At 36.5% G+C, this 14604-nt stretch overlaps 1 protein-coding gene across 4 annotated transcripts in view; it reads left to right on the top strand.

Moving 5' to 3' along the window:
- The window catches only part of NAV3 (neuron navigator 3), a 364503-nt gene extending 353287 nt beyond the window's left edge, over positions 1 to 11216 (top strand). For 3 of the 4 annotated variants that reach the window (XM_060164531.1, XM_060164532.1, XM_060164528.1), the window contains 2 exons: positions 3814 to 4017; positions 8610 to 11216. In XM_060164531.1, coding sequence (XP_060020514.1) covers positions 3814 to 4017; positions 8610 to 8729 — 324 coding nt within the window. In that variant the 3' untranslated portion in view covers positions 8730 to 11216. The remainder of the gene's footprint in view (positions 1 to 3813; positions 4018 to 8609) is intronic. The other variant, XM_060164530.1, reaches the window with a different exon arrangement.
- Positions 11217 to 14604: the final 3388 nt, after the last annotated feature.

Below are 14604 nucleotides of genomic sequence, written 5' to 3'. Positions count from 1 at the left end.
TCTAACAAGTACACATTGAAGGCCAAATTTATTGCCATAGGTGTTTACAGACCTGTTTTTTTAAAAATATTTATTTATTTATTTATTAGCTGCACTGGGTCTTAGTTGCAGCACCCGGGATTTTCGTTGCGGCACGTGGGCTCTTTGTTGCAGTGCGCAGGCTTCTCTCTAGTTGTGGCACGCAGGGTCATTAATTTCGACGCGAGGACTCTCTAGTTGTGGCACATGGGCTTAGTTGCCCTGCAGCATGGGGGATCTTAGTTCCCTGACCAGGGATCGAACCAGCGTCCCCTGCATTGTAAGATGGATTCTCAACCACTGGACCACCAGGGAAGTCCCCAGACCTGTGCTTATTAGATAGTTAGTTAATTGCACAGTTCTGCATCTTATAAGAAAGGCATGTTTATATGGACCTTGATCATTTATTCCCTTCTTATCTAATCTGCAACAAGTAGTTTTTGCTTATAGTTTCCTTGCTTTAGGATATTTCTTTGTTTGAAGCCCTTTAACGTCACTTGTAAGATCCTTTACTATTTATGAGAGTGCTCTAAATCTAAGGCATTTGACTTTTTAAAATCTATGGCAGGCGGGTTTAGGAGCGCCCCTGCTGTCCCTGTCATCCACCTGTCATCCACCCCTTCTATTTACTCTTCACTAAGAAGTCAAAATATATCACTAATAAGAAAACCCTTTTTCTTCAATAAAATGTATCATCCCTTTTCCATCACTCTTGATTTTTTCCTTATGTTGAAGTTGAAATTTCACGAAATTGTAGAATTATAAAACTTACGTGTGAATATTTTAAGATTGATATTGTATAATTACCACACTTGTGGCAGAAAAATCCAGGCATCTTTACAATAACTTAGCTAAGGTTTAGGTAGTATTTTGCTTAGGCATCTCTATTTCTGGTTATCACAACGGCTGCTAGAATCAAGACATACTTCATGCTTTTCACATTTTGTCATCTGCATTACTGTGTTAAGTCTTTATTTTACTGTCTGAAAAACTGGTTTTCTATTTTACTTCATTTTGCTTCCTTTTACCATCATGGTTTCCTCACCTAGTAGAAGGTGATTTAGAACTATCATATTATGAGGGTGTTCTGAAAATTCAGAGGTAATGATCCTAGAGAATGCTATCAATTGGTTCTAATCCATATTTAAGTAACTCAATTTCATATTTTTAAGGGTATAAGCCAAACTAGCCCCAGAAAGTGTCTCCAACAAAATTAAAGACTCTACCAAAGGTTTTTATTTTTCAAGTATAACATAGCACATGTGAGGATTCCTCTAAAACTATTATGCTATCTCAGATGTGAGTTGGGTCTCTTGATTTCAACCATTTTTACTAAAAATATATATATATTTTTTTTTATGAAAATGTATTTAAAATATTCACAGTCATAATTTTAGAATAAGTATTTAAATGAATTATTTGTTCTCTAGATACTATTTCAGTATTAATAAACTATGATCCAAATCTTTATATGTGAAATTCTCCTTATTTCGTATTCATTTGCTAATATCTAGAAAGAATTAGAAGCGTTTTAAAAACTCAAAAACCATAATACCTAAAAATCCTTAGATCTCATTTTTTTAACTACATAGTGTTTTTAATATTTAAGTCAATATTATTTATAAAACACTGTCCTGAGAATTATCATACTATAAAGCTTCCATTTAAACAAAGGCATAATCACTAAGGTAATACCAGTTTCCCAAACTGAGAGATACTTCAAAAAAATTTTTTGAGGTGGGATTAAAAGATCTCAAGTTTTTTGCTGTGGTTCTAGATGTTTAGTAGTAGGTTAGTGTGAAAGCTGGTTCAACCATGATGTAGGGAGTAGCTGGATGTTGGTGGGGGTTGGTGGCAGGAGGCAGGAGGAATTCAGCACTTGAGAGAAAAAGGAAAACCCTTTGGTGAGTAGAGAGTTCTCATTGCTACTGAAGGATATGCTGGACCAGAAGTCTGTTGGCAGATGATGTCCTTGGGATGGTCCATATGTGACTTCCGGAGGAACAGGAAAAAAAGGAATCACACATGTCATGAACCATTTCCTTGGATATCCTGGCAACAAAGAACCATGCATTGGAACAAGAGGTGGAAAAACAAAGCATGGTTACAAAGATGAAAATCTGAGTTGAGAGGAACAGAAAAAGCTCTCTTCAAATGAAGGCTGATACTTTGATGGAGAACCGTATGGGGAATACACTTTACCAGATGTTCTAGTTGAAAAAAACACTGGTGATGCACTGGATTTCAATTTTTATTCTGATGATTCTATCTTTCTTGAAACATCAACCATCAGATTATCTCCTTCTGAATGTTTAAATTTCATTTCTTTCAATTCTTCTTCTATAGCATCTATTTTACTCTGAAATATAGAATTGAGCCTGTTTAGCTTTCTATTGGTCACCCCCAATTTTGCTGTCCCTGATGATTCTTTAAAAGGCTGGCATCTTTTCCTTTCCAAGAATTATATGCTTTCCTTCAATTAGTTTAAGTTGTAAAGCAAGCTATGTTTTACATCCTCTATAAAGTAGATTTTTAACTGAGAGAAATTTTCTGCTCTAAAAGAAGAGAACTATTAAAAAAAAAAAAAAAAAAAACTAACCATTGCCACCCCTACCATCATCTAAAGAAATGCACAGCTATCAAGACCTGAACTTTTTTTTTTCTTAAGACAAGCTGCCACAATGTCATACAACTTCTCCAGGAAAAACTCAAAAGACAGTTCCAAGGCAGCCATGGGCTTTCATGGCCTCAATGTCCGCCATTTTGCTTTTGTCTCACTGAACCACAAGAAGGCACATAGAACACTTAACACGGTGTTCTGTGCCATCCACGACCAAGATGTGTATACACCTAGTAACCAGGATTGCCCTCAGTGGAGTAGGAGAGTCCATTAAAGAACTAGCGTACCCATGTTACTGTCCTCTTCTCTTAATTTTAACTTTTCTTTCTGTGCCCCTGTGGCTTGTACTTTTTTTTTTTTTTACCAAATCCCATCAACCTCTTTCTCCTCAGTGTGCCCTTCCCACTTTGGTTTTGGCTTTGCGTTCAGCTTAAAAATTCTTTAACATCGCTTGGATTCATCTGCCCTCTACTCCACTGCCAGTACTTTAACCAGGCTTTATAATCTCTTTCTATTAATTTTCTCCCTCCATATGAGTTTTGACAAATCTTTCATTTCCCATGATTCTCCTCTTTTACTAGTGGCCTTATAAAAAAAAATCTAAAAAGAGTTTTAATGGGAAGCAGTGAGATTATAGAGGAAGTTAATCTGAGGGAAATGGTTGTCGGAGAAAGGATTCTTATTTTCAAGGAAAAATTTGAGTAGAATGAAGTGGACAGAGAAAAGAAGTCTCTTTTATTCACCATCTTTCCAAAGTGCACTTTAGTAAAGAAAGCTATTTAGTGTCTAGCTTTTTAATTTTTCCATTACTGGAACTTTCCTTTCTCAATGATGAGCTTTCTTTTAGTTTGTAAAATTACTAACAAAGATAAATGGGGCAGCCATTTCTTCATGTATTTAAAATAAAGCTCCCTCATGCTCTCCCCCAAATGTTGATAATCTATCCCAAATGTTCAGCTTTATTTTGTCTCAAGCTTTATTTTGTCTAGCCTTCAAGTTTTAAGTGAACTATATAGAGAGATATATGTTTAAAATCTGGAAAATTGTGTATGGACACTTCATTCCCCTGAGTCCCATAGGAACTCAGTGTGCAAAGGAATCAATCAATTAGTAGTCACCTTTTGTACTGAATAGAAATGCATTTGATATGTGCTAAATTTGTGATCACTTTTTAGATGTATGGGAAACGAGCACCCTGGGAAGATCCCTCAAAGTGGGTGCTTGATACATACCCATGGAGCTCAGCATCTTTGCCTCAGGAGGGCCCAGCATTACTTCAGCTGAGACCAGAAGATGTTGGGTATGAGGGCTGCATATCCACAAAGGAAGCTACAACCTCAAAGCACATTCCACAAACTGACACAGAGGGGGATCCCCTGGTAAGAAGCTGATGTTTGGTTCCTCCTATATAATCTTGACTATAGTGTGCGGTCATTAGTATTTATGCATCAGAGACATTAGTTATCCTAGGTAATATTTGAAACTGTCCTGATATTGGTACTCAGTTTTAAAATTTTTACCTTTGGCCTAGTTTCATTGGGTGAAACTCTTAAAATGAAAGACCAAACTCATATGCTTAAAAATAATCAAAAAACACTGAAACCAGGCTGAACTCTGCGACCATAATTATTCTTTTTTATGCAGAAAATTGTGTAAATAAATCAATAAATTTTAAACATTCAGTACTCAATTCATTAGGTATGTAAGAGAAAACTGAATTTTGTTCTAAAATGAAAGAAACCAAAAGAATATAATCTAATGTATGCTTGAAGAACTAAAGAATGTTTTACACGTATCTGACTAAATTTAGAATTAGTCCTCTGTTGGCAACAGTAGGGAAGAATAAACTGACTTGAAATCAAAGGGATGTTATTCTCTGCCTTGCTCAGTTTGCAATCATGAAAGGCTTAATATAAGTCAGTAAAACTCCAAAGTATGAATACTCTGAAAATATTAAGTACATGATAGGAAAATGACTTTATTTTTGTATGTATATTTTATTTTTAGAGATGACTTTCCATAGATTGGTATCAAACGTAATGTGTTTGTTAGCTTACTATTCTCTGACTAAAGGGATCACTGGGAAACCAATACAGAAAGAAGACATGCTGAGATAAAGGTCATTATGTTACTTAAAACAAACAAAAAAGGAAATGATTAAAATCATAATCTATAACTACACCTAAAGACAGAAAATGACTTGCTATCTTGTGGAATACCCTTATACCAACAACCCCGACATGTATATGTCGTCATCATTTCAGCTGATCATTCTGAATATTTGGGGGTTTATATGTGAACCATCTGATAAAGTTTCATGATTTTTTTCCCAACAAAATGGACACACACAGAAGATTTTGCATACTATTTCAAGAAGTTCCATAAAGTCACAGAGATATAAACATTGACCTACTTAGAGCCCAGGTATCTCTTATTTAGGAGTTTTGATCTAGGCTATAAACTTCTTAAGGGCCTGGAGTTGTATTTTTATAACAAGTGTCTGGCCCTTTAGCTCATACGTAGCTAGAAATCAACAGTGGTGGTGGAATTGGTTTGAATTCTGCATAATTGTGAGCAGACACTAAGTAATTCCTTATAGGATGATTAAAATGTAATAGAGTAAAATTAAGCCTTAGAGGACAAATATGGGTTATTTCCTCTGAATTTTTTATAAATTCCAGTTCTCCTTTTGCAGATTTTAATACAGTTCCTGATAAAGGTGAGGTGTTTATAAGGTTTGTTTTCAGGGTTACTCTACAGAGTATGGGACATTTAAGGGATATCTTAAATTTTCCCAATTCCCATAGTCCTGGTCAGCTAAACCCATTAATCACTCCTTTCCCTGGCTCAGAATGCTCTTGTCTTCTAGTATGGAAAAGAGATCAGGATCTCCACATTTTGAATGAGAATTTGGGTAAAAAATATCTCTGATTCCTAACCTGCTGCTCACCTAAACATCTTAAGGAACAAGGGGTTATGATATCTGACATGTTAAATGACAAAAACCTTATCATCTAAAAATCTTTGAATTAGGCACATTCTCATAGAGAAGTAAGTACCTCTCTGCATTTATTGCTCTATATTTTTATAATTATTGACATAGGTAAAAACCTATTTGCAGTCCAATCTAAATCAGAAAAAAATCTACTATTTAATGTCAGTAATATATTTTTGAATCTGAACACGGATGCAAGTGTTTGGCACATCTCACAGTGTTTAAAAATATAATGTGTATTCATCGTCAACAAACTCATTAATTTCATTCATTCAGTAAATATTAGTAAATAATAAGTATGTACTCAAGGCTAAGACCTGGTGATCAGAAAATAAATTAGATCTCATTTCTGATCTTAAGAAGCTCACAGTCCAGCCGTGGAGAGAGACATGTATATATATAAATTATAGTAAAATAATGATAGAAGTATATCCTAGATAGATATATCCTAGATAGAGTTGTGAGTCTGTTGAGGAAGTGATTAGGAGAAAGCTCCAGAGGAGGAAAGGCTTGAGCTAGGTCTGGAAGGATGAATAGAACATCATGGGGTTGGGTGGGGAAGATCCAAAATTAAGAAAATAGCACGTGAAACGTGATGGAACAGTACAGTAAAAATAATGAGTTTAGGGAGCTGTATACAAATTGTTGGGATTAGAACAAAAGGGACGGGAGGAATTACAGCTACAGAAGTCTGCAATTGTAAAATCATGTGAAGCCTTGTTTATCTTGTAGGAAGTTAAAATTTTATCACGCAGACAGTGGGGAGCCACCAAAGGTTTTTGAGCAAGGGACTTACCTCATTAGATTTGCAGTTTATAAAGATCACCTTGATAATAGAATAGAGGGCAGGTTAAAGGAGAAGGATGGAGGCTGGGAGACTAGCAGATGTGTAAATACCAGGGATGATAAGGACCTGACGGAGGTGTTACAACTGTAAGACGTTATATTTCTGACCCTGGGTATGGGAAAGAAGGAGGGGGGAAGAGAGCAAGGAAATACTTTTGTAGAGAATAATGATCTATCCGAGTGACTGCTGAATGGTATGGAACCTTACCTCCCTCTTGTAATCTCCTTTGACTTGAATATACAACCCTATGAGCAACCCTATGAGAAGGCAGAGTAAAGCCTTCATATGTATTTATTATGAATCTGAGATTCTGAACTTATTCTAATAGAACATATTTACTATATGGCACCATTTTCAAAAATTAAGACCTTAATAATACTGTTATTACACGGTAAAACTTTTACAACAGTCAGCATTCAAGTGATTTCAAACATTTGTGACTGAGATAGAAGCACAACCCTTGAAACCATTTCTGCTCTGGGAAGGTGCTCAAAACACAATTCTCTTTTACAAATCATCTTCACCCAGATGCTTGAATATACAGCCGGCTACTAATAAGGGAGGGATTGACAAAAGAAAGGAAAAAGAGAATATGAATGTGCATGAAGGTAGGGGTGTGTGTGTGTGTGTGTGTGTGTGTGTGTGTGTGTGTGTGTGTGTGTGTGTGTGTGTGTGTGTGTATGCACTCACACGCTCGAGAGAGACAGAGAAACGAAGAAGAGAGGAGAGAGAGGGCAAGAGAGAAACAGTATATTGATGGAGACATTTAGCTTTTTGACTCACTGGGTTTAAGAGGTTATCACCAACTACTTTAATTTCATATCTTTATGTAGCTAGTTTAATAAATTCAGGGAATTAGACAAAAAATTATATTGAAAAATATTGTCCTGAAGAATATTAAAATGACTTTAAAATATGCTGTAACTGTAGCTTCTTCGTCAGAAAGGCATCCTTGCTGGAATTGGTAATTACCAGTTTGTCATTTTATTTCACAGCTCTTTTTTGAACACACATTTTACACTGAGCATACAAGCATGCAGAGCCTAACATATGACTAAGGAATCCTTTTTAGATTTCTCCTTTCTTTGGGATCAGATTCCCTGTATTTCTAAGTTGGAAACAAAACCCAAAAAACTTTGATTACATTATGAAATAGCAAAGTTAGCATGCATTAAACAATACAAACATTATTACAATTTACAGAAACCCTTGATAAGAAAACAACCCTCCCGAAGGCATGTGCCATTTTTTCTGCACTTTCTAAAACTGTTGAACCATTTATTCATGATTCACTTTTAAACAGTCTTTCTTTTTCCATCCCTACCGGTGGATCTGCAGATCTATCAAAATCCAAGCAAGGTGGCTGCCTTTTATTTTCTAATACATGGAAATGCTAGCTGTCTTTCTCCCCAGCTGCTTTCACACCTACGTCCCTTTTATGAGAACAAACGTTGCCATTGTCCTATAAGGCTGGGAAACTTGAGACAGCCGCTCTTGTTCCAGAAGGTGGTTGTAGTTTTCAGTGAGTTATCCATCATATTTTAGCCAGACACTCAACAACCACAGAAACTTGACAGTGATTCTTCCCTTTTCCCTCTTCCAACGTTCATGGTCGGCTTCATTTGGTCACCTCTCAAAGTCAGCTCCTAAGCAGCAGATGGGGGGCTCCATTCCACTCCATCCCCACCTCCTCTCCAGGGACCGTGTCCAGGAGCCCGTGTGTGCATCCGCCTGTAGGAACATTCAGGACTTTCAGTTGTCATTCAGTGCTTTCTGCTTCTCGCAGCCAAAGAGCTGGGCGGCTTGGTGTACTCTCCAGCCACGAGCCCAGATGTCCAGCTGTGATACAGTTTCCTTTCCCCTCTCCCTGCTGGAGCTGTATTCATTTACAACTGCAAATAAAAGACTTATGCGGAGGCCCTATTTTGTCCTTATGGTTTGCTGTTGTAGTCACGTTTGGGAGAAACCGTGTAGGAGCCAGGGGCAACTAGTAAAAATCTAAAATTTTTTTCCATTTCCCTTGGAGGGGATGAGATGGGTCGTCCGTGTGGCTCGGGGCCGTGTGTTTTCTGGGACTGGCTTCCTCCATGCATCATTGCCTCCATCGATGTCTCCTTTTCTTTCTTCAGATGAACATGCTAATGAAACTCCAAGAAGCAGCCAATTACTCGGGCACACAAAGCTGCGACAGTGATAGCACCAGCCACCATGAAGACGTTCTGGATTCGTCTCTTGAATCTACCCTCTAGAGGGTGAAAAAAGTTAGTGGAAAAGACTATGCTTTAGAAAAAGAAAAAAAGGTTAAAAAGTAAGGTATTTTCACTAAACCACTGACAATATGAAAGCACCCTGTCCAGGACCCTGATCCAGGGCCGTGGTCTCCGAGGAGGCAGTAGAACTAAGTTTGAACCGCCAAGATGCTAAATTGACACAGAAGTGTAACTTGCTTTCCTTTCTAGGCATTTTTATATCCGTGGAGTGATGTAAGGCTCCATTACTCAACTGGAAAGGACCCTAATGACAGGGCAACTGAATAGATTGCACATGGGATAGCCAAACTGGACTTTCTGTTTTTCCTCTTTAAAAGTTTACAATGCAGACCTTTTTTTGTTGTTGTTCCTTCCTTTGGTTTCCTCTGAGGGGCTGTTCTCCCCAAGCAGGGTCCATTCTTCTGATCCGTCCAAGCTCCTTTGTGCCACATGGTGCTGGTCACGGAGCCCCAGTAGTGTTTGTGTTGTGCGCTCACCCCATTCCTAAATGAAGAGGCCAGGCCTCCGCAAGCACAAATGGAATTGTGCAACCGCCAGGGGAAACACTGCTGTGACAAGCTGGAGAAGTGCCAGTGTCATTCAACTGCCATGATCACAGGATGTGCTCCACCCACTTTTTAGTGTCTGAGTCACGGGTTTGATAAGGTTGTTTTTACCACCGTGGTCTTTTTAAACCACCTGCCCACTCCCTTAAAAAGAGTTTTATACCAATTATTAGTCAACACTGATAAAAGGCTTTTTTAGGGCTTTATTTGTTTGAGCCTTGTCAGTGAAAAGAAGCAACATTTCCTATGGTGCTGTCTCACTGCCTTAAAACCAATTTCTACAACAGTTTAACAGTTGGTTGAAATCCTAAACCATGGGTGATTTCCACTGTCTTTTCATTTACACCACCGGTTAACGCAGTAGCCTCATCTCTCTCTATTTTTGTGTTTGTTTTTGAAGAAATGGATAGGAGAAAGATCCGTATTTTTACCTTGTGAATAGATTGCTTTGCCTATCCTCCAAAATACTCAAGTAAACCCAGAAACCCTCTTTGACTGTCACTTAAAAGCGAAGCCATGTGGCTAAATTTCATCCAGCTCTAGGGGAAAGAGTTTCAGAAGGCGGGAGATTGTGATTTCTTATCCAGCAGAGCTGGAAGCACTAGATGCAGCATGAGCACAACGATTCCGCTTTTCTCCCCTATTGTTTTTTTTTTTTTTAATTATTATGAGTTTTGAACATGTTGTTTTGATGGATATTGTTGTACATGAGAAATTCAGCATTCGAGAACACTGATGCAGTGAAGTCACTGTGGATGAGGAAGCGTTTATACTGTAAAAGGACGTTAGATTTGCACAGTCTACTGGGTAGGTATTGTAAATAATCATTTTAAAAACTTGCACAAATCGAAATAAACACACAAAAAAAATTGTATTTTATCCTGTGGGTGTTAAGAGATGTTTCACTTGCTGAGATTTCCTGTACTTTGCAAATACAGAATGCAAACCCTCAACACTGTTATTATCTGGTGTGTTTGTCCTGTATTTACAGTTGTGATGACCATGCAGGAGCTATCAGTGCTAGAGTGAGCATGCTTCAAAACTGTCCATGAAGCCAATCCATTTTCGGAAAAGTAAAAATGTCTGAAAGTGCATCTGTCGTGACAGGCTTTCAAGAGAGTGCATGAAAACTGATGGGAGTGATTGGAGAAGTTCCCACCACACACAGGGGACAGGTTTGAAATTTATCAACCCAAGGGCTAGGCCATGGTGTAGACTTGTCCCATGCATGTGAAAATGTGCTACTTTCAGGACGTGCAATTGGTGCTACTCTCTGTGACCACCCACGGGTCAGTTGCTATAGAACAATAACAACACGAGACATCTGCGCAGTTGTCAGAATGTCACTCAGTCCATAGGTCCTCCACGGTGCTATTGCCCTAAGGGAAATCGGAACTGAATTTATGCACATAGAATGGTCACCCTGACTTTGAAGCCTCAAACGTGGATCACATCTGTGGTGAAGCATCAATATATGTAGCTGGATGAGTGACTAGTGGCCCTTGTATAATATGTGATCTAAGAAAATTGCTAATCTTTCCCTGCCGTTTTGAGAAACACAGTCCAAACACGGTCATAAACAAATTCCTGCAATACATCCCAGTAGGTCCGCCTAGTTTACAACTTAAACTAGTTTGTGAAACATTTGTCTGTATACATTTTATATTTTGTACATTTTTGATGTAACATATCATGTAAATAGAAACAGTGAAATAAATCATCTGAAAAGTTTTGTAGTCTTTGTAAAGCCCCGACAACAAGTACTTGGTGTCAGTGGACATAACTGGGTGATGTATTTTCTATTGGTTGATTGTTCCTCTAGCTTGTAAACCAGCTTGCATATATTTTTTTGCAAATGTGCACCCTGTATCTGTCTAAATTATTACTTTGCCATTAAAGTGGAATTATTTATTGACAACAAGGTGTGGCGTCTATATATGGAGAAAATTGAATAATTACGCACCGGAAGTATCAAGCTTTAAAATGTTGCTTGTACTATTAATATGCCATAAGTAGGGATGTATGTGAATTTTTATTTTTCATTCCTTGTAGAAAGGACCTCATAGCTTTTAAGTAAGGAAATAAATTGAAGGCACTAGGTGTATCTTTTTAAATGAAAAGTATTTATTCAGTGACTATTTTTAGAAAACTCTGACTAAATGGTTATAAAATAAGCATTAATATAAAATAAAATGTTGATATTCACTTAATTATTTGTTTTTATTCCATTAAGTCTTTTTTTTAAGCTTTTAGCTCTAAAGATGCTTTTAACATAAAATAATTTTTCTGGTGGTGCTTTATTTTTAATAGAGATTATAAAAAGAAACAGAACCCCCTTTAAAATGAGAATTTTTTCAAAGCACCTCAGTCTCCAACCCCAGTAATTGGAATGTTTATTTGGGTACTCTAAGTAGGGTTTTAATTCTAAAAACAGGAAATTTAGAATAGTTATGGAGCAAAAAAAGTATATATTAGTTAAAATGGGTCTAGTATCCATAATGGATTAAAATTTAGGAGATTGGGAAATTTCCACAATTCATCTTATCCAGATAAACACTGAATTAATGCAAAACTGGAACATAATTCTGACACATGCAACATCAGGCTGCATAAGTGTGAATCCCAACACTGTCATTCTTCTCTGTGTGACCTTGGCCAATTTACTCACCCTCTTTATGCCTAGTTTCCTCACTTATCAAATGATGATCAGAATAATACCCATTTCTCACAGATTACTGTGTTGTTCAGGGGTTAACAGTATTTAAAATAATTTTTTTAAGAATGCATCTTTTAACCAAGTTTTCTCATTTATAACATGGGGGTAGTAATATTACCTACCTCATAGGGCTGTTGGTAGCAGTGAGTTTAGATCTGTAAGGCACTTAAAACAATGCCTGGCACTCAGGAAACTGAAAAAATGCCAGCTGCTGTATTAGCGCTGCCATTATAATCAATTAATAATGTCAGTAGTGTAACAAATACTCTCAAGATTCAATCTGTAAATGTATTCATGGTAATATTAAAGTCTTATGAAAAGTACATCTTTCATCCAGTTTCCTAATCTGTAAAATGGGATAGTTACAGTATCTACTCATAAGATTGCTTTGAAGATGAAATATTTTATTTATTTTAGATATTTTCTATTTTTTTATTTTTATGTTATGTTATGTTTCATGTATACAGCAAAGTGATTCTGTTATACATATATTCATTCTTTTACAGATTCTTTATCCATATAGATTGTTACAGAATACTGAGTAGAGTTCCCTGTGCTATACAGTAAGTCCTTGTTGGTTATCTATTTTATATGTAGTAGTGTGAGTATGTTAATCCTAAGCCCCTAATTTATCCCCCCCCAACATTTCCCCTTTGGTAACTATAAGTTTGTTCTGAAATCTGTGAGTCTTTTTCTGTTTTGTAAATAAGTTCATTTATATCTTTTGAAATTAGATTCCACATATGAGTGATGTCATATGATATTTGTCTTTCTCTGACTTACTTCACTTAATATGATAATCTCTAGGTCTATCCATGTTGCTGCAAATGGCATTATTTCATTCTTTGTTATGGCTGAGTAATATTCCATTGTATATATGTACCACATCTTCTTTATCCATTCCACTGTCAATGGACATTTAGGTTGCTTCCATGTCTTGGCTACTGTAAATAGTGCTGCAATGAACGTTGGAGTGCATGATGGGTCTTCTCCAGATGTATACCCAGGAGTGGGATTGCTGGATCATACGGTAGTTCTATTTTTAATTTTTAAGGAACCTCTACTGTCCTCCATAGTGATTGTACCAATCTACATTCCCACCAGCACTGTAGGAGGGTTCTGTTTTCTCCACACCCTCTACAGCATTTATTGTGTGTAGACTTTTTGATGGTGGCCATTCTGACTGGTGTGAGGTGATACCACATTGTACTTTTGATTTACATTTCTCTGATAATTAGTGATGTTGATCATCTTTTCATGTGGTTTTTAGGAAGATGGAATATTTTAAAATACATGAAGCGCTCAGAAAAGTCCGTCACATCTTAAGTGCTATATGTTGGCTATTATTATTACTCAACAAATGTTTATATTATACACCTAATATGTGCCAAGCAACTTTCTTAGGCCTCAGAATCATTGAGACTCAGGCCACAAACCTAAGTGACTTACAGTTAGTACAATTGGGTCTCTGCTTCTTATTTTGATGAGTACCTAAGCTCTCTACTATAGAATGACCAATGAGAAATCCAATGAATAGTGGCTAAAAGATATTCAGACACTAGTAGAATCAACAGTACCAGTGGATTGTGTTTAAATTTGGAGAAATTCAAATACCTTTATTTCAGACTTTTGGACTTTAATGTTAAAAAAAAAAATCACAGTATTTTTATAAGAAATAGGCCACCTTAAAAATTGTCTAAATCTATATCTTTGATCAGCTAAGACGTTTAAAAAGCTTCAACAGTGTTTTGCTTGGTGGGCGGGGGTGGGGGAACCGACTGATAGGTAAAATATTGCATTACTGAATTCAATATTAATTTTTAGTTCAGTGGAGATGATTTGGATAAGTAATCATTGGAGGCTCTCTTCTCCACATGAAATATACATTATCTCTTAGTTACTCAGGAGTTCATCAGCAAGAAAACAAATTTATAGAAATTAAACATAGCACTTTCTGAACTAGAATCTTATTAGAGAAAAATGAAAGTTCTCAAGTTGTTTTCCATAAAATTGTAAAAAAACTTGTAAACATTTTATTTATCACTGGAATTTTTAAAGTTTGCCTGAATATTCTAGACTAGCATGGTACAGTTGAAGCTGATGAACAACTGAGTAAATAATTTTTACAGTGATTACATGTTAACATGAAAATACTTTCAGTATATTGGATTATATTAACTGCAGGATTAAAATTAATTCACCTGATTATTTTTCCTTTTTTAATGTGGCTACTACGAATTCTACAATTAAATATGACGTTCATATTTGTGTCTCACTTTATATTTCTATTCCTGTTGGATAACACTACTATAGAAAGATTGATCTTTATAAAACATAAATGTGATCACTTACCTCCCTCACCTCTTTTGCATTTTGTTTTTAGGAATAAGGTTCAAACTTCAAAGGACAATTCTTTGCTCAGTCTGGATTTTGCTTATCCCTTGACTTCCTTTTTCACCATGTCCCCTGCCACCATTTTGGTCTGTTCTCTACATTAGCCTAATTGTAGAACCTAGAAGTAACTGTTGAAACATTAACAACAACTTTCCAGACAATTTAGCTATGAGCATGCCTCAACATTTTCGTATAATCT

The sequence above is a fragment of the Lagenorhynchus albirostris genome, chromosome 11 (assembly GCF_949774975.1).
Source record: "Lagenorhynchus albirostris chromosome 11, mLagAlb1.1, whole genome shotgun sequence".
NCBI classification, from domain to species: domain Eukaryota; kingdom Metazoa; phylum Chordata; class Mammalia; order Artiodactyla; family Delphinidae; genus Lagenorhynchus; species Lagenorhynchus albirostris.
Note: the sequence above shows the minus strand (reverse complement) of the source record. Positions and strands in the feature narration are given on the sequence as shown.